Raw genomic sequence first — 26,344 nt, 5'->3', positions numbered from 1 at the left:
TGTGCTACACAGAAGACAAGTAGTGATTTTACAGCATCATACTATGTTGATGGACAGTGACTGTGAATGGGTATGTGGGGGGGACTTGGTGAAGGGGGGAGCCTAGTAAACATAATGTCCTTCACGTAATTGTAGATTAATGATACCAAAATAAAACTAAAAAAAAAAAAAAAGAAATGCTTATGTTTTATTCAGGCTAAAAATATTCATTTTATCCTTCAGGATGAAGCCTTCTAATATCTTTATAAATTCCTTAATATTAAAATAAGCATCATTTTGTTTCCTTTGAAGATTCTTTTATTGGGTGATTGGGTTTGGGTGGGAAATGAACCTAATGATTAGAGAAGTATGGTGATTCTAGATCATTCCTACCCAAGGTAGTAGAATGTGCTGTTAAAGCTATAGTTTCATGGACCTCTGATTTGGGGAATAAAAACTATAATAAAATTACTACCAGAACTCTAACTCTGTTTATTTGAACAGTATTTTTAACTATGTGATTTGAGTTCAAATGCATTATTAATATTTTTCTTCTTTTTAATATAGGTGGAAAACAGACCAAAATATTATGGAAGAGAGTATGTATTATACCATTCTTTGTTTTAATAATGTAGTAAGTAGCCACTTCGTATGTCATTTAAATATTACAATTTTTCTAATGTATGGTCCCCAGCAAATGACCATTGTGCCAGAGTTTAATAGTAAGGATTAATGCAATCAGACCCCCTTGTATTGAATTTTCTTTGTAATACTCAGGTGCTTGGCTTCCATTAATATGAGAGGGAGAGCATGTCCTGCTACAGCTCTCTCCACAAAAGCAGCCACTGACTGCCTGGAAGGTATTTAAAACATAATGCAGCATTTTCCATAACTGAAGACCTGTTAGTAGTTTATTTCACTTTCTACCTTGATGCCATACAAACATTTAGGGGGTCAAATATTGTAAACTGCCTAGCTGAATTACTTACTTTCATGTACCTCAATAAATACAATGCAGGTAAGTCATCTCATCTCCCTGCAGTCTCATAAATCCAAAATGATGATTTCTCTTGACTTGAATACATTAGGCAAATTGCCTTAATACCGTGATTATCCACCCCACCCCGACTCCGAGACCATTTTCCTCTTAATTTCAACTCTTGTTTTGCTTTGCTTTCTCAGAAGCCTACTGCAAAGCAAATATGCATTGCCATAAAAATAATTTGCAGTCTCAGGCTGTGGCGTGTAGAACAGCTTACAGGGGGCAAAGGCACAAATCAGTTTTCTTCCCACAGCCAACCTGGAGGCATTATGAGGCAAAGTCTCTTCCAAGTCCACCTTCTACGCTATCCTGGCCAATCCAAAACCTTCTTCCTCTATTCCCTTACCCATCAATGCCTCCTCCTCGTGATTAATGACCCTCTTATTTGTCTCAGCCCAGCAGTCACTTCCTAATTGCCGTGACTGCATTTCTGAATCTTCCTTCCCAGCCTTGGGAATTCAGCCAGCGCCTCTGGACTACCTGCCGGGAGACGCTGGCCTCCGCTGTCATCCATCCCCCATCCCAAACATCTAACCTAGTTAGCTGCAGTGTGAATTGTTTTCCCTTCAGTATACTGATTTGGATTTTGCTCACAGCACAATTAATAAAAAGAAGAGAAAATAGAAACCTATTATATACCACTCAAATGGAAAACTTTTGTACATGAATTTCAAAAAAACTTTTTATATATTGTACATTTTCTTTTTTGCATGAAAATTTTGTTGAATAGCCTAGTTTATCTTCCCACCCCCAATCCATGTAAACTAAATAGTGAGAGGAGACCAAGGAAACAGTGTCTTTACTACAAAAAAGGAACATTTTGGATAAGAGAAATAAGCTTAAAAACCTCAGTTTCTAAGTTTCCCTTTCTTTCTCAAAAATGAAAGCTTTTTGGTTCCATTCAAAAATTAATACATGCTCTATTCAGGACACACAAATGCACATTTTTTCATAGATGGAATCACAAGACATTGTTGACTGTATACCTTTAGGGACAGAGTTTTTTTTTACTCTGTGCTGTTTGCATTTTTACTTCTTTTGTGCTTTAATTCCCGAATTTTCCCATTGTGCATAGGTATTACTTCTATTTTTAAAACATTAATAAATGAATACCTGCTAATTTAGGAAAATTAGAAAACATAGGAGTATAAAGGTGGAAAGTGTCCATAGCCCCACCATGCAAGAGATGATTGTTAACCTACCCCCTTCATCTCTTTGTGTGTGTGTGCAGGCTTTCTTTTTACAAAGAGGGATCATAAGATAGATACATCATGGATATTTAAAAATCTATGCACAAAGGGATGATAAGCCACAGACTGGGTCTTCAGAGCCACAAAACTGTAGCTTTTATTTATTTATTTTTTTTTAGGAGAGCAAGTGAGAGGCTTTTATTTAGAGAGAAAAGGAGAGGCCAGAGCTCCCAGCTAATGCCAGGAGGGGACAAGAGAGCCCCTGTAGCTTTTATTTCTTGAACGATCGAATGTAACTTGGTTCTTGACATTCTGTGTCTGCTGCTGGCCATCACTGACATGTGTCAGTTCAAGGGTGTTGAAACTTCACTGCTTTCAGGCTAACTTCCTGTTTAGGTTCCTCCTCCTCCCTTGAGAAGGTGTCAGGCCCCCAAGCCCTCCACTATGTGTGCCTCATCCTGCTGGGGTCATCCCCCTGCCACACCCTGGCCCGCAGTCAAGTGGCATCCTGGATGTCACTGCTTCAAAGCTCATGTGGCACCAGCATTTGTCCTTTCTGACTCAAGTGTGGGGAACTTTGCAATGCCCAGTGCCCCTTTTAGCAGCCCCTTGCACACACACACACACACACACTCTCACCCACTCCGGGTCTGCAAGTCTGCCCTCAGGCCTCTTTGCCCAGGCATCCATCCTGCCCTCTCCAGCCCCAGTTCATGCTTCCCACAGGTCCACAGGATCTAGTAGCCACCATGCTTACAATCAAAGCCCCAAACCCTGTTCCTCAGCTCCAGGATCCCCATAAACTGACTACCAGTTCCAACCCCACACATGCTGTGTGGGGCCTACTTGGTCCCTCTGACCCAGCCGGGCTCTGCCCGAATCCCCACAGGAGCTGGGGACACTGGCCCCTCTGGGCAGGAGGGTTCTCTATGGCACAGCACACTCATCCTCACTTCTGAAAACCACTGATCCACGCTCTCATGCATTGGCTCTTAGGATCTAAAACCAAAATTTAGGAAGCCAGAAAGCCCCTTTCTCGGAGCTTAGACTTTCGAGAGCCCATTCTGGAACGCCAAGCCACAGCTTCTTCAGGCCTCTCTCCCCTAGGACAAAAGCTTATTTTGAATAGAAGAGAATTAGGAAATAAGTATCATGATAGGCATTTTCCCCCAAAATATTATCCCACTACATTGGACCTCTCACTTATTCTTTGTATTCCTGGGGGGGGGAGAAAACAAAACTTGCTGTCTAGCCAACTTCCCTCTCTCCCCTCCCCCTTACAGGAAAGTAAGAAAGGGATTCTCTGTCCAAAAAATTTCTTCTCTAACTTGTTCCCCAAAGTTCCTCAAGTTTGGGTAATCCTAGCGAGTGTTGTTTCCTCTCCCGAGAGCCCAGGAGCCCAGGAGCCCTACGTGCCTTGACACTGGCCTCACGCCCAACCCAGCTCCCCCATCTCCCTCTGAAACACGGATTGGATTGATCGAATCTCCGAGAAGCTGGTATATTTGTTCAAAGACAAGTGGGAGAGCGGGCTGGCTGCCGGCCCCTAGTCCCTAGTTCCCACCACGCAGTCTCACCAGCCTCTCACTGGCCTCAGGCATCTGCCTCCAGACTACAGCAGGCAGTGATGAGCCTAATCCCTCTGGATTTGCCACGTTTTCCCCTTGCCTGTGTGTTACTGTCAAAATTGCAGGAAAAAAAAATAGTTATCTATAAAAAAAGAAAAATAGGTACATTTTTTCAAACATATTTCTAAGCAACTGCTCTCAAAATTTGAAGACATAGAAGAATGTTGATCGCTGGCTATTCTTTCTTGAGAATGAGCCTCTAAAATTAACAACACCCAGTACCTGAAGTAAGCAGATTGCTAATCAATAAGTATTCATTTGCAATCAAGATGATACATAAAATCTCTGTGTTTGAGCTAACTGCTAAATTGGTCATTGCTCTTTTGGTATTCCCTGTGGTTAGAGAAGGAGCCATTACCTGGCTTTTTGTTTGGACCTTAATTTTCAGCTTGAGAGCGAAGACAATAACAGAAAGCCAGGTGGAGTGTGTGTTTCACCTGTTTGAATACCTGTCAGCTGTTGGGATGCATGCTGATGGTTCCAGGTCCACCGTTAAGATATTCAGTAGCCACTCTCCTCTTCATCCAAGTTGGGGGCCGCAGATTCTGGGTGGCCCTGCCATCATTTTTAGCCTGGCTCTTTGTGGTCTGTACTTTGTACGTGGCTCGTCCAGAACAGGGATGGTGTTGTCTCTCCTCAGGTTTCATGGAATCATCTCCCGGGAGCAGGCAGACGAGCTTCTCGGAGGCGTGGAGGGCGCCTACATTCTTAGAGAAAGCCAGCGCCAGCCCGGGTGCTACACGTTGGCTCTCAGGTGAGCTTGATTTCACCCATTATTGCATTGGCTTTACAAGTGATGACTATCTTTTCCCATTTTTTTTATTACTATAAACTATGCATAACATAAATTTTTGCATTTTATCCATTTGGAAGTGTACAACTCAGCAGCATTAAGTACATGCTGCATGTCGTGTAACCATCTCCATCATTTCCAGAACTGCTCACCATCCCAGACAGAAACTGTACCCGTTAACTGATCACTCCCTGTTCTCCTGAACTTATTTTTTATTTTCGCTTTGTTTACAAAAACCAGTAGATATTCAAGGTTTATACATTTCCCTGGCCACAGATATTATCAGTGGGGTGGACACTAAGGCTCTCTTTAGGCATACAGAGTAAAGCGGAGAATTATCTGGAAGTTAGTGCACCTATAGTCACTTCTGCCTGAAACATGGAGCCAGCCGAGGGAAAGTGCTTCTGCCTTGGTTAGTCCCCGGCAGCCCGGCAGGAGTCTTAGCTCCCACTGAGTGTGTGTGCCTGAACTGACAGGCATTGTCCTCGGGGTCCCCACAGGGATCATTCCCACCAGCAGTCATGGTGCTCCATGCTAGTGAGCCACAGGAGCAGAGTTCTCGCGTGTGTACACCACAAAGTCACAAGAACTGAGAATCACAGGCATTGCACAAAAGGCATTGCATACTGCGCTTCCCTAAACTTGATCAAATATTTTATATCATTTGATTCTCATGGCAATCCTGTAAGGTTTGGGGAACATATCTAATTTCAGAATTGGATTGTATTCCAAAAGTTCATTTATGGGAAGTTCAAAATTGGGAAGACTTTTCTCCATAGAAGGAATTGTATCAATGGAAACGCTTCCCAGGGCAGCCCACAGAGACGTGTTCAGGGCACCATCTCAGTGTTGTGACTGTAGAATGATACTTTCCAAGTGGTACCTTGGGATGGCTTGAACACACCTTAAATGATGTGGTAGTACTTCAAAGCCAGTAAGTGCTGTGTGTATGCAAAGTATTTTCCTAGCATCCCAGCACCCCCATAGCAGGAGCTGGCAGTCCCAGTGAGGAACCAAGCAGGAGCTGTGAGATAAAGGACTGTGGCCAAGAAGGGACAGCCAGTGTAAAGGAGGAGGGCTTTATAGGTTAGTCACTGGGATGCTGGCAAAGGCAGCTCAAGCAGGGAGCTTTCCTCAGCTCCCCTCGGCTCCCTTCTGCCTCCCTAACTGGGATGGGAGACATGAGGTGCTCTACCAGTGGTGGTCAAAGATGTAGTGATAAGGAGACATCAGGACCAGTAGCTTCCCTTGCAGAGGTAATTGCCAGGTACAGGGTGGAAGGGCATAGCTTGTTCCTGTTAAGGAAGCTTAAAAGTAAGATATTTGTAAATCAGGTGCTATGCTACCCTCTGACTTTTACAAATGAGAATAAGGGCCTTGGTGATTTCTAGGATCAAGTGATGCTGTATGATTGCCGGGTGTTAAATCCCACCTCTGCCTCTTCCTAGCATATAACCTCATAGAGGTACCCCATTTCTTCACATCTCAGTTTCCTCAGCCATAAGGCAGAGATATAATTGTACCTGTTTCACAGGCTTTCTAGGATAATTAAATGGGAAAAAAAACCAATCATGTCAAGTGCTTAGTCTGGTGCCTGGTCTACAGTATGTGCTCAATAAATAAATAAATAAATAAATAAATATTAAAAGACTTTTAAAAAATGTTAGCTGCTATTGTTTTTCACTGGTATTATTTCTAACACTGTTGTGACTTCTCATTCTCTCGTGGACAGGTTTGGAAACCAGACTTTAAACTACAGGCTCTTCTATGATGGAAAACACTTTGTGGGCGAGAAGAGGTTTGAATCGATTCATGATCTGGTCACAGATGGCTTGATAACCCTGTACATAGAGACAAAAGCTTCAGAATACATATCTAAAATGACAACAAATCCCATTTATGAACACATTGGATATGCCACTTTACTGAGAGAAAAGGTTTCCAGGAGGCTGAGCAGGTCTAAAAATGAATCAAGAAAAACCAGCGTCACAAATGAAGAACACACGACCGTTGAAAAGGTAAGCTATGTGTGTGATGGAAACTGTCTCTGTTTTTAATCTATGCTGAAAACTATATATGTGATTTGCCACAATGATGGAGGAGACTTATCCCTATGCAAAGAACTATAAAATTTTAGTGCAAAAGGGACCTTAGAAATCTTCCACTTCAACTCCCTCATTTTACAGGGGAGGAAACTGAGGCCCGGAAATGTGAAATGATTTGCCCAAACTCATACAGTCAGAGCCAGGACCTCCACACGTAATTATCTGGGAGTTTATTTAGAATTTGAAAAAAAAACTTCACTAATGTTTTATGATGAAAATAGTCCGTGTTTTTAATTATCATTTAATTATCATTACTAGCTCTGTCTCTAGTTCCACCCAATTAGCCAAATATATGGTATTTGATTTGCTTCTCTTAGGGCTGGTGTTCGTATGGGATCTGCAGGTCAGCTGTCTCTTGAAGGTGGTCCGACGTAAATAACAGATTTTACCGACAGAGGTGGAAGCATTTTCAGTGATGATGTCCATCTCTGGGAGGCTTAGAAAGACAGGCTGTCCCTTGCCCCAAAGGGAGAGTTATGCCGTGCCAAGGATTAGAAACTCCGAAATGAGTGATGTTCAAGCTAGATGGGTTGTGGCAGGATGTGGTGAGGAAGATCTGATTTTCCTCTCCAATAAGCTGCTGTTTATTTGAAAGACACCACCCCTCTGTGCTAGCAGATTCTTTGGATGTGCCCCTTTAGGAACCATCTGCTTTGCCTGGTCCTATGTGTTTTCCACTGAAAGAAAGTGACAGCCAGCCATGCTGGTCAGCCCCCACTGCGTCTGTGCCGAGCCCAGCTTCGAAGGCAAGTTTAGGCTGGGACAGATATGATAAGCATGGCAGAACGGTGAGCACCACTCCTTCTGGGGACTGCTCATCTTTCATTAAACCGGACTCACTCCTCCACCCTTCCCGGTTGCCCAGGGTTAGCAAAAAGCAAAGGGCCCTCAGGCTGACTGGCTGCTTTGGCTCAGGTGACACACCGCACCAGAAAGCACTGAGATGGGGGAGAGCAGAGAGGCGGCGCAGCCCTGTTGGCAGAGACAGGGATTATCTTAATTGATTTGCTGATTGAGTTTTAGAGCCTAGGAGAGCCTTCCCCAGAATCACATCAGTTGAGCAGCTGGCCCATGAAAAAATCATTTGCCATTTTCTTTTTTATAACTCCAGTGTCTCCAAAGCACCTGTTTATTCTTTTACAAATAATTGGTTTGGGAAATGGTGGTGTTTCTGATTGTTTACATTTTAACAAGAAAGACACTTGAGCCCCAACTTTCTGAGTTCGTTCCAGTGCAGGTGAAAGCCATTCCTTAGTCTGTTTGCAGAATCTGTTCAAAAGTAATTTAGAATAGAAAATTTAGAAGCTGACCTTCATGGCCGTGACAAATCAGAAGATGAATTAGGAAATAAATCTCTGAAGCAGGGTTTGTATTTCTGAATCAGAGAGCAATGCCACCAAGAAGGCAGTCTCTTACAACTGCAGGCTGCCCACAAGGACAGTTCCAAGAAAAGAGGTGAGTAGGTAGAGGACTCTTGTGTGGTTGCGGTAAGAGTTTAGGTCCTGGGTGTTGGAACTGATATTTCTAGAAGATACTCCCATAAGGAAACCTGTGCAACAAAATATATCCTTTCGTAGATCATTTTGTATTTATTAATTAGGATTAAATTTTGCAGCCAGTTAATAATCAGATGAATAATCACTTTGAATGAGCTGCCCAATACATTTTTAGGAAAAGGTAAATAAATGAAGGAAGAAGTCTAAACTCAGTGATGGACAGGTGTCAGTGGTGTGGATTTCTTCAAACTCTAATGATGCATTGTCTGCCTTTCCTGGGGGCCACTCTGAACCCTGGGTCTGGGCACTTGCTGGGGGTCACTCATTTTGTTAGTGGGTTTGTTAAGTTATTTGGTATGAATTCATCTATTTCTCTCAGACCTGTATTGACAAGTGGAATTATTATATATCTCAGTCTTGCCAGCAATTCTATTTCCCTTAAGCACAGGTCAGGGGACTGTTGCCATGGAGGCAGTGACTAGAAAAGGGGTAGCAGAAACTTGAATGGCTCGACTGAGATGTGCCTGGGGCATCTGTCTACTTTGGTAATTGCATGTCTTAAAGGTTTTAATGAGTAAAATGGGTAGTTTTCCTAATATTTCTCAAATCCAGACAGCCCAGCATTTCATTTTTCAGAGTACTTAAATGCTGTTCACCCATTTATTTTGTTGATCATTTCCAAATGAATCCAGAGAGACTATACCACCTGTAAATCCAAGAATATTAGCAGTGTTAATTGGCAAAAATATATTACCTATCCCATCAGATTTGAGTGGTTTCCAGATTTATCTCCTGTCAAGGTGGTTAGCAGTGAACTTGATTTTAGTAATGGCAGATAAAGCGGGGAGGTAGAGAGGGTGAAAAAAAAAGTTGCAGTAGTTAGCCAGTAGCGATCTTAGAGGGAGAGAGAAGGCACAGCCAACCCTCTGGACCCACACTGTTTTTCTTATTCCTTCTTGCTGGCTCTTTCCCCATCCTGAGAGCTCCCTTTTTCATTCATTTCAACCTTGGTTGGTTAATGAAGGATCTGTGTTTAGCAGCCTTTAACTAGAGGTTGTGGCCAGAAGAGGGGAATTATAACACAGGACCAAAATTGCCAAATGAAGAATGAGATCAGGCTACCCTGGAAATGAGCTGGCTGTCACTTCCTCCCCGTATAGCCTCCTCCGCACTATAAATCTTCAGCTGTGCTGCCCTGGGACCCTCCCCAGCCCTCTCCCATTCTCCGTGCCCCTCTACCCACACCTTCTTTCCTCTCTAGCTGCCGCAGGCCAACTCCCAGATCCCTCTGGCTTTCCCACAGCAGCAAGGAAACCCCCTTGGTTTCTGGTTGCTTTACTATAACCAGGAGAGTGAGTGGCCTTCTCCAGACTGAAGGGCTTTGAGCCTGATTAGAATGTCCTCTTTACAGATGAACTGACTCACAGAGGGATATCTCCCCACCAACTCAACCCACCATTTTTTTTTCTTTTGGAAACAATTATTTTCTGTACATCCAGGTGATCCTTTCATTGTTTATTTCACCATTTCCACCACATAAACAACTGACCTGCCAGAGATCTATTCCTAGTCATGATAGTACATTTTCCTCCATTGTCCTGGAGCAGGAGGGAGTGAGATACCATGCTAGGGAGTGAATCTCCAGGCCTTACTTACCAATAGAAGTCTTAGCATTGGGCTGAGCTTAGACTCAGTGGTTCTCCCCTGAGTCCCATGATGGCCCCTGATGGCTGGTGGCCCTTGGTGACTTTTCATTCATCAGAGTGTCACTCTTTCTATTGTTTTCCTCTTGGAAATGTTCTGATTTGGTTTGTCTACAGGGCAAAGCCCAAATTCCTCAGCAGGACATTTGCAGCCTAAGTCTGGGCTCCCTTGGAAGCAGAGCCTGAGACAAGGGCTTGGTGCCTTGGTAATTTGGGAAGGCATCCCAGGGAGCAGGAGAGAGAGGTCTGGAGAGTGAAACAGACAAGGAGAGAAATCAGTAGAAATACACATTATTGAGTTGGGCACCTCTGAAGAGCCATGTAAATTTGCTCCCAAGAGGAATTGCTGTCAGGGAGAGGGCTATCTACCTCCTCCTGTCCTCTGCTGGCTCAGGGGTGCCTTTGAACTGTGAAGTGCCTCATACACTAGGCTGTGCATGCAGAGGTAGGTGGGTGCCCACAGGGTGTCAGAGAAGCCCTGAGCAGAGAGTGAGAGACACAGGGGAGGGCAGGTGCTTTAGGGCTGCCCAGAGTGGAGGCAAGCACTTCAGCAATGCCTGAGGAAGAAGGTGGGCCCGCAGGTGGTGAGGAGCCCTCAAAAGGTGGTGGGAACGCCCCTTACAAGCCTGGCCCCCCCTTTCCCGGCCTCTTCTACTGCTGGCCTCCCTCGCCAGCCTGTGATCCACAGAGGTGTTTTGCTTCCCCTCCTGTGATCTGCCGGTTCCTGTTCTCCCTTTAGAGTCCCACGCAGCCTCTTCAGTTAAACCTGCTGGGCTTACCTTCCCTCACACTCTCGAAAGGAATTGCTCCCATTTCACAAATACCTTAGTGTTTTGCACATCATCTTTATGATAATTGAACACACTGCATCCTAAGTGATCATTCTCAAAGTGGTTCTCAAAGTGTGGTCCTTGGGGACCACAGCATCGCATCACCCAGGAGACAGGAGACTGATTAGAAATGCACCTTCTTGAGCAACCCCAGCATGGCTGGATCAGGGACCCTGGGGTGGCACCTGCACCCACACGCACCCAAATTTGAGAAGCATGGTTTGGGAGCCTATCCTCCCCTGGAAGCTGACCAGTCAGAGACTCAGGTCACTCCTCGGTTTACCCACCTCTAGCACCCAGACTATGAAAGGCTCAGCAGAGTGAACACTGTCCAATGAACAGCAGACAGATAACTTTAAAAATGGAACAGATTGCCTCACATTCACCCTGTACAACAGTGTATCTCAAATACACCAAGATGGTGTGCCAGCAGCCCCGCCGCCTTCTCTCTGTGTGGTCTCCTTCCTCCCCGGGGGTAAAATCTGACTCTCTGAGGCCCCTGAGAAGCTGGAGCCTGGAGGAGCAGGAGGACGGGCGTGGAGGCCACTTTGTGAGTCCCTTTGTTTTAAATGGCAGGAAACTGAGGCACTCAGCGCCTTAGGAGTATTCAGAGACCTCTAGAGGTCACAGAGGCTTGGACAGAAAAGAAAAAAAACTTTAAAGTAACCTGCAACTTAGAAGTTCTCCAAGTTAGGATCTCTGAGGAACACGAGCTATTACCTACAGGACTCCTGCAGGAATGATTGCAAAGTGAAAAATGGGTTCAGATGGCAGTTAGCCTAGAAGGTGTCCCAGCAGTCAGAGCCCAGCAGGAAATGGAAGACACAGTCACTAGGATTTTGAAGAGAATTTGATTAACGGGATTTTCCCAGGGATTGGCAATAGCGGGAAGTAGTTACCTCCCCAGTCCTGAGAGGACCTGGAGAAGGCACCAGGGTTGCTGGAGTCTGACGGCTTTAGTGGGGGCTCTCACAGGAGGGGGGCTCCTGCATGACTGGGGCCCCCACAGGACGGGTGCCTGCAGGAGGGGATGGTCCCACAGGAGGGGGTGCCTGCAGGAGGGGGGCTCCCACAGGAGGGGGTGGTATCACAGGAGGGAGTTCCCACAGAGGGGTGCCTGCAGGAGGGGTCATGCACAGAAGGGGGGCTCCCACAGAAGTGGTCAGCCATGCCCCCACAGAACTGCTGCACTATGCAAAGAGGGGGCAGGGGAAGAAATACCCCCAACTTCTTTCTCCTCCCACCCCTTGATCTCCTACCTGTACCTCCCAGGGACAAACCCAACTGGAAGCCAGAGGGCAGAGGAGCCAGCGATGTAGTCCATAGGAAGCATTCTCCCCACAGTGGCTGAGAGCAGGACAGAATGAATTTGGGAGGTGGGGGAATATGGCAGAGAATAACCAATGCAAGGAATGAACTGTCTACAACTGTCACATTCTGGAAGGGCTCTTGGTCCTGGAGGGTGGAAAGGCTTTTTGACTTTACTAAGGACAGTTGATCCAAACAGTGTATTGCCCATTGCCCTTCACCAAGCAGAGGTGCTGCATTTGTTTGCCAAAGAAAGGGCCTGAACTGTTGATGTAGAAAGCATTCACTGAGAAAGATCTCATATTACAGGATTGGGGAAAACCAGTACATTTGCTCTGCAGGAGGCCCCTTGGAAATAATATGTAGCTGATAAAGCCAGTCTTTCCTCAGGAGTCGGGGATAAATGAAGAAGAGCATAACTTAGCTAGTGAAAGTGACAGGTACAGTAATGACTCTGATCATCTGTCCTCCTACTCACAGAGAGACACGTAAGATGGAATGGGATATAATGCTATAAGAATGGATTTGAACTTAGGTGACATTTTCTCATGAAACCAGGCTTTACCAAGCATTAGATTAAATCAGAATCCCCTAATGGCATGGGATTTATCCTGCAGTCTGAAAAATAGTTGATTTGGTTAAGTCAGTAGTTCTCCAACTAACTGAAGGTTAGAATCAACCTGGGAACTTTTTGAAAAATACCCATGTTCACTCCCTCACTGAATCAAAGCCCCCACTGGTGAAGTTCAGGCATCTCTATTTTTACGGTTCCCCAGGTGATTCTAAAGTTCTCAACCACTGGTGAAATCACTGGTCAGACAGGGAAGTAAAGGTTATCAGGTACTTGGGAGGGCATTTTCTTTTAAGGACACCTGTTCCATCTCCTCAAATGCCTCTTATTTTTCTGAGACTCTTCTATGTCCTAATTTAGACTGTACTATCCTTCCCCCACCTCTACATACACAAGAAAGTCCTCCATGAAAGCATTATTAAGATCATAAACTGATGGTTCTGGTTACCTGATCTGGTTAAGAGGTTTGCTTTGCTCTTTTTTTCCTGGATCCTTTTTCCCAGATAAAATTTAAAAGGTGGGAGAAAATTAACTATAGTAGGATTGAGAGAATTTGGTGAAGAGACAAGGAAAAATTAGTCTCTCTTCCTTAGGGGTCAGCTGGTGGTTTCTTAATGGCAAGTTTATATACAACAGTGATTCTCAACCTTGGCTGCCCACTGGAATCTACTGCGGAGTTTTCAAAAGTACCAGTGCCTGGGCCACAATCCCAGAAAATCAGATTTAACTACTTGGGATAAGGCCTGGGCATCTGGATTTTAGATGCTCCTGGTGATTCTGCTATTCAGCTAAAGCTTAGAAGTCTGTCTATAGAAGAATAACTAAAAATGATCAGATCATTCTGGCCACTGGATTTGTCTTTTATCAGAAAGCTCTTTTTACCAATCTCTCCATCAGTGGGAGTCTCAAGATTACACTTTTTCAGGAACAAAAAGTAATGTTATATTAATACATTTAGTGTATATTAGAATAATAAGAAAAGATGGGCCAAACCTCTTTATTCATCTCTATCCAAAATCTCTCTAGAAAATAACTAATTCAGAGATGCAGCTCTTGCTGAAGTATTTTCTATGCAAGAAGTGCCATCTAGGGGCTGAGAGGAAGATTACACGTTGGCAACAATCTCAAAGGACCACACTTAACAGACGGTGGAGTAATGAGCAAGAACAAATTTTCGGCAATGAATCCATTGAATCGTCCCCACTTCCCTGGGTTTTATGGTACAGATCAGGCTATGCAATAGCTAGGGGATGTCTGTTTTGTAGTTCGTGCTCATTCTCTGCATAAGCAGGTGGGCAGCTCCGCCAACCAGGGACACATACTTGGAAAAATGGCCCCAATGATCTGATTCACTGGGATTCTGGTCCAGAGTTGCCCAAACTTCTTGGCCCCAGGGCCCTGTTATATTCTTTAAAATTACCGAGGACCCGAAAGAGCTTCTATTTATGTGAGTTACGGTTATTGGTATTTACTGTATTAGAAAATAAAACTGAGAAAAATTTTAAATATTTATTCTTTTAAACATAACAGCAATAAGTCCATTATGTGCTCATGTAAGTAACATGTTTTTGTGAAAAATAACCCTGTTTTCCAAAATGAAAAAAAATTAGAATGTTGGCACTGTCTTACATTTTTATAAATCTCTTTAGTGTCTGGTTTAGTAGACAACAGCTGGGGTCTCACATCTGCTTCTGTGTTCTATCCGTGGATTTTTTTTTTGTTTGTTTGAAGTACAGGAAGAAATTCTGACCTCACACAGATATGTTATGGAAAAAGGCAACATTCTTATAGCCTTTTTTAGGTAAATATGAAAGTTATTTAATTTTTTACAATAGACCAAAATTTAACAAGTGGTGGCTTCTTAAAGGCTAGTTGCAAAGTCACTCAGTGGACCAGGCAGTTAATAAAAATAATTTTGACATCATGGACTCTCTAAAAGGATCTTAGGGTCTCCCAAACATTGGTGGACCACACTTTGAGAACTGCTCCTCTGGGTAGATACTTGATGGATGAAAAGTACACTTTTTTAGAGAAGTTTTTATTTGTATGTCTCCATAGAGGTGTTTGAGAGGAACTATTATGTGACTTTCACCACCTCTGACTATGGGAGGTAAATATTCTGTCCCTTAGGACCACTGGCCTACTGTAGAGATGGAAGTGTTTGCCCCAATTAGGACCTCAGAGCCCTTCCCAATAGCTCTCACTGTGCGTGGGCAACAGAACTGACCTTGGGGCCTGTGTCCTTTGCAAACAACTTTCCAGAGAATTCTGATGTTTACTCACAATAAAGAACCACCCCCCGGTCTTACTTTCAGTACAGGTAGGAAACTGAGACCCAAAGCTCAAGGTGACATAGTGACAATGAACACTGCTGGGATGAGACAGTTTTAGGAAATCCCAGGATTGTCTTCCTTGGCCTAGCACAAGGTATCACCCTCTTTCTTACTCCCCCAGTGCTTCTCCTTCCACCATCTCTGTCTCTATCTAATCAGGACCTGTTAGTCTTCCCACCTCCACCCCCATGGTGAGTAGCTGTCCTTTTTGTCACCTAGAACTTATACACCCTCTTCTGGAAATTGCATCCAGAGCTTCCTCCCCTCCCACTTTCAGTGTATGTGCCTCTGGTAGAGTCAAATCTAGCCCCTGATCTCAGAGGTGGACTTGTGATATATGCCTGCACAGAGGATGACATTTCCCTGGCCCCCGTGTTTAGCTCAAGGGTGGGCCTACTGTCAAGTCAGAGCGAATGGAACCAATAGAGTTTTACTGTGAGTTCCTGGCTCTGAAGAAGTGTGTTTTTGTGGACCTCTGAATAATTACATGCACTTACATGTTAGAGAGTCCTAGTGAACTCTGATAAACCAGATTTTTGTCTACTCATGATATTGTCAGGGAATGTTGTGTGTGTGTGGTTTAAAACATTGCAAACTTATTATCTTACAGTACTGTAGGATAGATGTCCAGCATGAATCTCAATGGTATCTGCAGGGCTATGGTCCTTTTTGGAGGCTCCAGGGAAGAATCCTGTTCTTTGCCTTTTGCAGAGGAGGCCACCCACATGGCTCATGGCCCCCTTCATCCATCTTCAGAGCCAGCAGCATTGCATCTTTCTGACCATTCTTTTTTAGTCACATCTTCCTCTGACTACAGGTAGGAAAGGTTCTCTGCTTTTAAGGACCCGTATGATTAGAATGAGCCTGCCTGGATAATCCAGAATAATCTCTATCAAGGTCCTTAATTTAACCACATCTGCAAAGTCCCTTTTGCCATATAAGGCAACAGTATTTTTAAACTATCACATATATAACATAACAGGTTCCAGGGATTAGAATATGGAACTCCTTGGGGGACGATTATTCTCTCTACCACAGATACTTCTTTTATTAAGGTATCACTGATATACAATCTCATGAAGGTTTCACATGAGCAACATTGTGGTTGCTACATTCACCCCTATTATTAAGTACCCCCCCCCACATACCCCATAACAGTCACTGCCCATCAGCATAGTACAATTCCACAGAGTCACTACTTGTCTTCTCTGTGCTATACTGCCTTTGCCGTGTCCCCCCTACATTATGTGTGCTCCTCATAATACCACTTAATCCTCTTCTCCCTACCTTCTCGCCCATCCTCCCCACCACCTTTTCCCTTTGGTAACCACTAGTCCCTTCTTGGGGTCTGTGAGTCTGCTGCTGTTTTGTTTCTTCAGTTTTTACACTGTTGTTATACTCCACAAATGAGTGAAATCATTTGGTACTTGTCTTTCTCTGCCTGGCTTATTTCACTGAGCATACTACCCTCTAGCTCCATCCATGTTGTTGCAAATGGTAGGAATTTTTTTCTTCTTATGGCTGAATATTATTCCATTGTATATATGTACCACCTCTTCTTTATCCATTCATCTACTGATGGACACTTAGGTTGCTTCCCTTTCTTGGCTATTGTAAATAGTGCTGCAGTTAACATAGGGATGCATATGTCTTTTTGAATCTGTGATCTTGTTTTCTTTGGGTAAATTCCTAGGAGTGGAATTCCTGGGTCAAATGGTATTTCTATTTTTAGATTTTTGAGGAGCCTCCATATTGCTTTCCACAATGGTAGAACGAATTTTACATTCCCACCAACAGTGTTTCTGTTTCCCCCTTTCTCCACATCCTCACCAGCATTTGTTATTCCTTGTCTTTTGGATGTTGGCCATCCTAACTGGTGTGAGGTGATATCTCATTGTGGTTTTAATTTGCATTTCCCTGGTGATTAGTAATATGGAGCATCTTTTCATGTGCCTGCTGGCCATCTGAATTTCTCCTTTGGCGAAGGTCTGTTCAGATCCTCTACCCATTTTTTAATCAGGTTATTTGCTTTTTGGGTGTTGAGGTGTGTGAGCTCTTTATATGTTTTGGAGGTTAACCCCTTATCAGATATGTCACTTATGAATATATTCTCCCATACTGTAGGATCCCTTTTTGCTCTGCTGATAGTGTCCTTTGCTGTACAGAAGCTTTTTAGTTTGATGTAGTCCCATTTGTTCATTTTTGCTTTTGTTTCCCTTGTCCAAGGAGATGTGTTCAGGAAAAAGTTATTCATATTTATATTTAAGAGATTTTTGTCTATGTTTTCTTCTTAGAGTTTTAAGGTTTCATGATTTACATTCAGGTCTATTATCCATTTCAAGTTTACTTTTGTGTATGAAGTTAGACAGTAATCCAGTTTCATTCTTTTACATGTAGCTGTCCAGTTTTGCCAACACCAGCTGTTGAAGAGGCTGTCATTTCCCCATTGTATATTCATGGCTCCTTTATCATATATTAATTGGCCATATATTGTGGGTTTATATCTAGACTCTAATCTGTCCCATTGATCTATGGGTCTGTTCTTGTGCCAGTACCAAATTGTTTTGATTACTGTGGCTTTGTAGTAGAGCTTAAAGTTGGGGAACTTAATTGCCCCTGCTTTATTCTTCCTTCTCAGGATTGCTTTGGTTATTCCGTGTCTTTTGTGGTTCCATATGTATTTTAGAACAATTTGTTCTAGTTAACTAAAGAATACTGTCGGTATTTTGATAAGGATTGCATTGAATCTGTAGGTTGCTTTAGGCAGAATCCATTTTGACAATATTAATCCCTCCTATCCATGAGCATGGGATGTATTTCATTTATTGATGTTTCCTTTAATTTCTCTCAAGAGTGTCTTTAGTTTTCCAGTTATAGGTCTTTCACCCCCTTGGTTAGGTTTATTCCCAGGTATAGGAAATTTTTTAATAAAGTGAAAAAAATATATAGTCCCATCTGCTGTGTTGTATTTGGCCAAAAGGAGCCACTGTTGAACATGAGATCATCCAGGTTATCAGCGAAACAGATGATGTAAGTTAGAAACCTGCAGACCCTGAAGAATGAAAGTCAAAATTCCATCTTCAGTCTTTATGAATTAAAAGCTTTCTCTATAAAAATTTATGGGACTTTTCCCAGGTGCACTGTAGGGAAGAGGACAGGTTTTGTTTCCTGAGTAATTTCCATTGACTTCAATGGAAATGAGATGATCCAGGCTACATCTTCAGTTATTTGTTTTCATTGCCTCTAGAGCAGGCTGCAGAACTGGCCTTCCTCGTGTTTCAATCATGAAATGTCTGGCTGGGTTTTATGACACTAATTTATAAATGTCCTGATTTGTTTTGTCTGTGCTGTTACATAATCACTTTGAAGTTTCCAGAAAGTTAATATTTCACTTTGTACCTAGTCCCTATTTATGAATCTAATGAAGTCCAACCCTCAAAAGACTAAGTTCAAGTTTACAAATGCAACTTTTACTGTTCTAATGTGATTTGGAGGATGATAAAATTATTAAGAAGTCAAATCACTGTCAATTGCAACAGATCCTTCTTTAATACTCAGGTCAAGAGTCAGAAGAATGACACAGAACTGTGTCATTCCCAACATGCCTTGAACAGAGTAAAGGCGATTATATTTTATCACAGATTAAATTCCATGTAAAATAATTCATTGTATAAAGGATTCTATTATTTTTAATCCTGAATGAGTTTAGAAAGTTATAATTACAAAAAAATCCAACTGTTCATTTATCAATAATGGCATAGTTTTTCAGCCATTATTTCATTCAGCTTCATAACCATCTTTAAGTTTAGGCATCTTACTCTGTATCATCAAAGAAGCAAGAAAATTGAGGCTTGCGGAGGGCCAGTGGTTTTCCCAGGGTCATAGAACTAGTAACTTGCTAGTCCTATAACTAGTAACTAGAACATGGCTTTGACCACACAGCTGCTGCCCTTCCCACTCTACAACACTGGCAAAGTAAATTCATGTAGGGAAGCCTATGATTGTCTTCCTCGGGCTAGCACAGGGTGTCACTCACCCTCTTTCCTAATCCTCTTCAAGAGCTCTCAGCTACCTACACTGAACTCCTTGGGGTGGCATGCAAGGCCTTTTATGACCTTGTCCCTTTGTCCCTTCACCCTGCACACATTCATTGCCCTCATTCATTTCTTCTCCCCAGGTATGTCCAAGGGTTTTGAGGTGCAAGGGGAAAACTGGAAGCCCATTGCTGTACTTTCCTTCTCTTTCCACCATCTCTTTTACACAAAGTGCTTATCCTTCACCATCTCTTTTACGCAAAGTAAAACTCATTTACTTTGTGCCTAATTTTAAAGCTTCTAAACAAAGGATTATATTGGGAATTGTTCCCTCTTCAAATATCAATACTCTAGTCTTTCAAGCATAATTCTAATCATCTTCTGCTTTTGACTCATTTGTTTCTATGAAGAAATATGTATGGCTAAGGGAGTTCCTTAAGAATACAACTGTTCATTTCAGACAAATATGCCTACCTCTGTGATTTCTAAAAGAAAATCCCTGTGTGCATCTTTAGCCTGGAGCTATAGAGTTTAAAAAGGATTTGGCCATATTTTATAAAGCTCTTATACCTTCCCTAAATCCCAAAGTGATGGGTATGAAATGCATGTCTTCAGCAGCAAGCGTACATTTCACTTCTTCTAATCATGATGGAATAAATTGGGATGAGAGGAAATTGAAGCCATAGTTCCCCTCATGAATGTAGGAAGTAGTGCGTGACCCAGTTCCCCTTATGGTGGCTTTGAAACACAGGCTGAAGCCTGAATTGTAAAACGATATACGTAGAGTTTTTTAATTCACTGAATTTTATTTTCCCTCTAGCAAGTTAAATGTAAAACTCAACAGGGTTTCTAGGAAAGGAGCAGACACTTTCACACATCAAGCGTCCCTCAGGCACCTGGGGCTGTAGTGGATACTTTCAGTTTGTCAAATTTTGTCCTCACACCAGCACTGGGAGGGAGGAATTGGAACAGCTGTAGTAACTTATTCATGACCCTCAGAAGTAAGTGTGCTGGAACTCCTTGGCCCCTTTCTGACTTGAAATCCGCTTCAAGAGCTCTCGGCTACCTACACTGAATTCCTTGGGGTAGCATGCAAGGCCTTTATGACCTTGTCCCTTTGTCCCATCACCCTGCACACATCTCTTTGCCCTCATTCATTTTCTTCTCCCCAGCTGTGTCCAAGAGTTTTGGGGTGCAAGGGGAAAACTAGAGGCCCATTGCTGTACTTTCATGCATAAATTGGGCCCAACAGAGATACATTCGCCAAAAGGCTTATCTGCTCATGACCTTGTATCCCCCAAAGCCCACTATCTACATCCCTCAAATGTACACCCCAAATAAGCATTTGTTAAATGAATTTGTGTATTTGTATTCTTCCCTCATCCCATCCTCCACCAGCAAAGGAAGAAATAGAATGCATGCCTTTCTTAGAAAAGCTCTGGACCTTAAAAATAATCAATACTGAATTTGGTAATAAAATAAAAACACTATTAACCTGGACTTCACAAATCCTAACCTTTAATACCTACAAAATATTTGCCAGCTAATTAAATAGTTTAGAGGATATTAAAATGGAAATGGTTATTACTTAGAAGAGCAAAGGTTTTCTTGCAATTCAGTGAGCGTACACAGCTAAAAATGGAGTAAGAAGAGGTCAGTTTTCTGAGTCCAGTGATTCTCAAATTTCAGTGCACGTAAGGATCCCCTGGAAGCTTGCTAATACACAGATTTCCAGGCCCCACCTCCATCATTGCTGACGCAGTAAGTCTGGACTGGGGCCTGGCTTTCCAGGAGACGTGGAGGCTGCTGGTCCAGGGACCACACTCTGAAACTACTGGTGTACTCAGTAGACCAGAACTATTATGAACTTAATAAGGTCACTATGGAACCAGGACAAATGATAGTTGATTAATAATGGATATATAGTTATTATTATATCTATTTATCTATATAATATACATATAGATATATATATAATTATATATCTATGCAATTATATATCCATTCTTAGATGTAATTATATATTAGAAATAATTAGATCTCTCTTATCAACTGTCATTCTGCCTGGGTCCCAGAATTATTAATAGACATAATTATTACAATTATTTATATATGCTATATAAATATCATATGAATACTATATTAATACTATGTAATAAAATTAATAAAATAAAAATACATAAATAGTATGTAATATGTAAAATAATGTATGAAGGGTATATTAACATGATATATAGCAATTACATGTATTATTAAGCAACTATTATTTGCCCTAGTTCCAGAGGGACATATATCATAAATACATATAATTATTATACATTATGTTATGATATATAATGATATATATCAATTTATATTGTGTAATTTATATTTGTGTAAAATTTATATTGTGTAATTGTTGAATATTATAATCTGTAGCATGTATATAATTACATGTCTATATGTGTGTATACATATGTGCATATATATATATTGCCAGCATTTTTTATACCAACTCTCCTAGAATAGAAGTGGTATTCTCTAAACATTCATTGCTTCTGTGAGGCAATCACACAGGGAGGCTGTGTGCATGACTAATACGGGGAGCAGTACCTGGCACATAATGCGTCATGTAGGGCCAGCCTTGAGCTTCTCCCTTCACCATCACCCCCAAACACACCGTATACTTTCCAACCACCGTGCAGTGCTGACAGTAAGCACCTCAGCCAGAAATGCTCTCTATGCTCCCACCCTCCTGCAGTCCCCCTGTCATCTCTGGGACCCTAGGCTTCCCTCATCCCTCTGACACTGCCCAATGCTCAGCAAGCAAGCCCTCAGTCGAGGTTGGAATTGCCGAGCTCTCCTCTGGGGCTTTCTCCAGCCCTCCTTCCCTTCATTGCAACCCCGTTAGCCTCGTACCTGGGTCTTCCTCAGAGCCTGCTGTACTTTGCAGCCGTCTCCTCTGCTAGGTATCAACCTCTCAAGTCCAGGACCGCACCTTTCTCAATCCTGAGACCTTGCAGGACTTACTCAGCTAATGGACTTTTGTACTTACATGGCACTTAATGTTTGTTGAGGGAAAAAGAGAAGAGAAGGAAAGAAAAATGAGGGAATATTCCCAAGTTGCTTGTTGTCTGTCACATTTTTACTGTAATTTTTGAAACTAAAGGACAATTCATTATGTAGAATACCTGGAAATAATTTAGTTGGACTGCATGAAACTGCTGATGTTTGATAGTTTGTTACCTACAGAAAGGCAATTTCATGTGGTTCAAACCAATTTATATTTGATATGTGTGATTTTGAATCCTGATAAGTGGTCAACATGTCCTCACTTCACTATGAATATTCATTAGAAAGTCTACAACATGGATGCTGATGAACCAAAATCCTGGCTTCCGAAGGACTAGGCAGGATGACAGTAATAGTTTATGTAAAGCACTAGGTGGCAGCTCTTTATAAATTTTCTAAGAACTGACAATACATTCGTGTGTGTGTGTGTGTGTGTGTGTGTGTGTGTGTGTGTTGCCTGTAGAGAACCCAGAATCAGCTTTCAGGGGCAGACTCCTCGAAGGTTTGTTTGTTAATTGGTTGGCTACATAGTTAAAAATACTCACCCCCATTCTATGTCCAGCACAGCATTCTGAACCTACTCCCAGATTACAATTCAATCTAGAGAAGCAGAGGGGACCCAACACCTTTCTTGTACTTTCGGCGAAGGTCAGCTCGGGTTCATTTCTCTTGCACAGTAATCATTGCTCTGCCACAGTCCCTAGAGGCTGACCCACGGCGGAGTCACACTACTGGGCTGCTCAGGAGATCTTCCGTTTATTCAAGGCAGACTCCCCATGTTGTAACTTACCCCAGCCTTCCTGCCTTTGGGCTATTTTGCTGCCATGTAGAAATGTCACCAGAGAAAATCTGGATAAAGTGAAATTCAAGGCACAGCTGGTAAAAGGTTTTGTGCATAGAGGAAGTTGAGGTCACCAGTGAAAGTCATTGGGTTTCAAGTGGCTGCTCCTGCCGCCCTGACCACATAAGAGAAGTGACCACGGGGACTACCAGCGTTCACTGGTGACCATGCCTTCTCCAGCTTTATATCCCCATATCCAAAGTGAAGGGTCACACAGTAACTTGTTTTGGCAGGAACATTCTAACTCAGAGAAAGTGAACTAAAAATTGAAAATAGCTGTTGTGGAGAAAAACAAAGGGAGAAGAACTCAGAAAAGTGTGTGGACAGAGGGTATGCAAACATCTACAATGCTGGGAGAGGCCACTCTCGGGGTGAGCCCAGCCTCTGGTCCATGATTTGTATGCAAGCAACCCTCGTCCTTGCCGTGCCACATTAAGAAAATGGCTGTTTGAAAACCAGCCAGTATTCTGATCTTTTCCTTCAGAGAAGACCTTCAGGAAAGCAGGCAGCATTTTCTACCGAAGTGCGGCCAGACAAGCAGAACACTGAAGTCAAATATTTGTTTACTGTCACATGGAGACTATTGAATAGCAGTATATGTTTTGCACCACGTATGATGTAAAATTCCCTACTGGAATAGAGAAAGGCGTGGAGTTCTTCCTTGAAATATTTTAACTCAGTTTTGTTTAAATCAGCAATTATTAAAGGTCAGAGTTCACAGGCTATTTGTATTCATTTCCCAAGTGAGGATTCTTTTAAGTGGCTTTCCCTTCAGGGGGTACGTTTGCAAATTTTATGTTAGTAATGATTTCAGTGCTTCCTTGTTGCTATTGATCTATTTTGAAAAGAAGGATGTGATGTGAAGGTTAGGGATAGGGGCTGTGGTGAAGAACAAGGACTGAGGAACCAGACTGCACAGACACATCTGTGCCTTCCGTCTGCATCAGCCTTGGGTACGTCATTTAACCTCTCAGCCTGAGCATGCCCTTGAGTGACACCATGTATGTGCTGTACGTTCATATGCAGCAGCTGGTACCTACGAGGTGTACTATAACTTCCAGCCTCTGGCATCCTGCTAGTTTAGAAAGCAGGTCCAGAAAGTACAAAATGAATTCACTAACTAAGAGATATTTCCTATGTGGTTAAAGTCAAATTTGAAAGTCATTTCCATATCCAACAGATGGCCTGGCTCTCTGGCTCTTGCTATAATGTAACTGACTCTTCATTGCTACAGAAACAGCCAGAGCTGAGATTTTCCTCCAGGAATTAAAAAAAAAATACTGAGGGGAGCAGGATGCTTCACAGAGTTACTGATGTTTTCACAAAGGAGTGTTTACTTAGAAAAACACAACAAATTTGTAAACTTCTTGCTTTATGCATATAAATGCTTAGGAATCATGTAGTGTTTCCATGCAACCTGTGGTCAAATCTGTACTTTACAAACACAAAAATGTGCAGGACCTCTCAGTAGGGTCAAGCACGTGGAATCTGCAGGCAGGATTAGCATGTGACTAGTACCCATCCTTATTCGCCCAGAGAACCCTTTCAGTGCTGAGCATCTGTTCAAGACTGCCATCTGGAGAACAGGCTTTGGGGAAAGTGGGACCAAAGGAAATGAAAATCAGAGGAAACATTCCCACGTTCATGGATCTGCCTTGTAACTTACACTGTTTGGGTTCCTTTTTACATATTTGCCTTGTGGATTCCCCTTCCTCTTCAGTCTGCTGCAGGCCTGTGCATACCTGTTATATGAAATATTATGGAAAAGATCTTGCTACTGAAATAGGAGCACCAAAGGAATGCCTCAAGTGCCCAGAGCCGTAGAACTTCAGGATGCAGAGTGGAGAGAAGGCAATGACATGGCACTTATTTCATGCTTATCATGTACCAACCCAGAGATAGCCACACTGTACAAAGTCCTGTCACTTGGTAATTGCTGGGTGCTGTATCAGCCGCCCGCATGCCCCATCAGGACTGAAGGGCTGTGGGTCTGCTGTGCCCAGCTGTGGGCCTGCTGCCAGCCGAAGTCCTCTCTGAAGAAAGGGGCTTTGCCCAGAGCCACACCTCCCTTCTCAGGGTGGCTCCCATCCAATGACAGGGTAACATGGAGATGTCAAAGCTCAGTTCCCTTGCTCCAGTCCAGGGCACCTCTGAAGGTCCAGCCCCACTTCACAGCTCCCTGGGCCAGCTGAGGCCTTTTCTGAGACCACATCCTGGCAGCGACCATCCCACACCCAGGCCCGCTTCCTTCCCTTCGCCACAGGAGCTTATCTGAGAGTGCGCCCCAGCAAACTGCCTGCCTTCCACCCACCTCAGAGTCCTCTGCCTGAGAAACCTGACCCTCCACAGTCCTACAGGGAGCATGAAATCTCCAGCTACAGACTGGAGGTGGAAAATAATGACTCCATCTTCTTTTTAATTGAATTTCATTTCCACATCAAAATTTGCTTCTGCTAATAGCGTTGCCTTAATCTTTGCAGGTTCAGGGCTTCCCTCTCCTCCCTGTTTCCTGGGGTGACATCTCCTTTCCAGGGACCTTGGGAGTTGTCTTCTCTCTGTGCCCACCAGCATCCACTGAGATGCCTCACATCCCATCTGCTCACTGGCTGGTGGCCCATGCCCCATCTGCAGCTACCTGCTTGCTGGCTCAACCACCAGGTCCCTCTCGGCCAACCCCTCTCAGTGCCACATCCTTGCCATTTGCAGTGGCGTGGCAAAGGCCAGTCTGCTGCCTCCCACCCGTGCTGGGTTACTTGAGGAGAACATGAGGCTGCTGGATTTGCTATTATAGAAATCATTTTTAAAGGGCCAAAAAAAAAAATGCCTTGTGGCTATTGTTTGCACAATAGTGAAAGTTCTATTCACAGTGAGCAATTTAGAGTTGTTCAGAATGTCCTGAAAAAGCATTATTTTTTGGTGTCTCTGGAGGAAAAAAGGCCATCACACATGTTCTCTTCTGAAGAAATAGGTTTTAAATTAGTTCCTTGCAACCTCCCACATCCTTTAACATATACTTAAGAGCATTTTCAAGATTCTGGTCCTCCTTCAAGATTCTGGGGACACAGTGGTAAACAAACGCAGGCAAGGCCCCTGGTCTCCTGCAGTTTAGAATCTCCTTCCTTAGAGTTCTCATGGTAGGTGCCTGACTCCTATAAAACCAGGACATCTTCAGCAGTGATTTCAGCATGGAGGCCACCCACGAGATGGCATTTGCCCGTCATCTCCCCTGTCCTGGTTGTCTTGAGATCTCATGTTCAGTAGCCGTCTCCCAGAAGAACATCAGCACTCCCCTCTGCTCAGCTGATTGTCACGACCAGTGACTGTAAGTAGTCAGCAACATAGAACTTCTCCAGGAATTGGCCATCCCCAGGCTACGTCTTGCTGACAGATGTGTTTTGACTGGTTTGCAAGTATTTTTTGTAAGATTTCTGTTTTGTAAA

The 26,344-nt window shown here is 43.1% G+C and overlaps 1 protein-coding gene across 3 annotated transcripts in view; it reads left to right on the top strand.

Annotated features, from left to right (window-relative positions):
* The window catches only part of CHN2 (chimerin 2), a 271,523-nt gene that overhangs the window by 171,644 nt on the left and 73,535 nt on the right, over positions 1–26,344 (top strand). For all 3 annotated transcript variants that reach the window (XM_017647280.3, XM_017647274.3, XM_017647288.3), the window contains exons 4-6: positions 547–578; positions 4,480–4,593; positions 6,365–6,650. In XM_017647280.3, the coding sequence (XP_017502769.1) occupies positions 547–578; positions 4,480–4,593; positions 6,365–6,650 (432 nt within the window). The remainder of the gene's footprint in view (positions 1–546; positions 579–4,479; positions 4,594–6,364; positions 6,651–26,344) is intronic.

Source organism: Manis javanica, chromosome 6, assembly GCF_040802235.1.
Source record: "Manis javanica isolate MJ-LG chromosome 6, MJ_LKY, whole genome shotgun sequence".
Lineage (NCBI taxonomy): Eukaryota > Metazoa > Chordata > Mammalia > Pholidota > Manidae > Manis > Manis javanica.
Note: the sequence above shows the minus strand (reverse complement) of the source record. Positions and strands in the feature narration are given on the sequence as shown.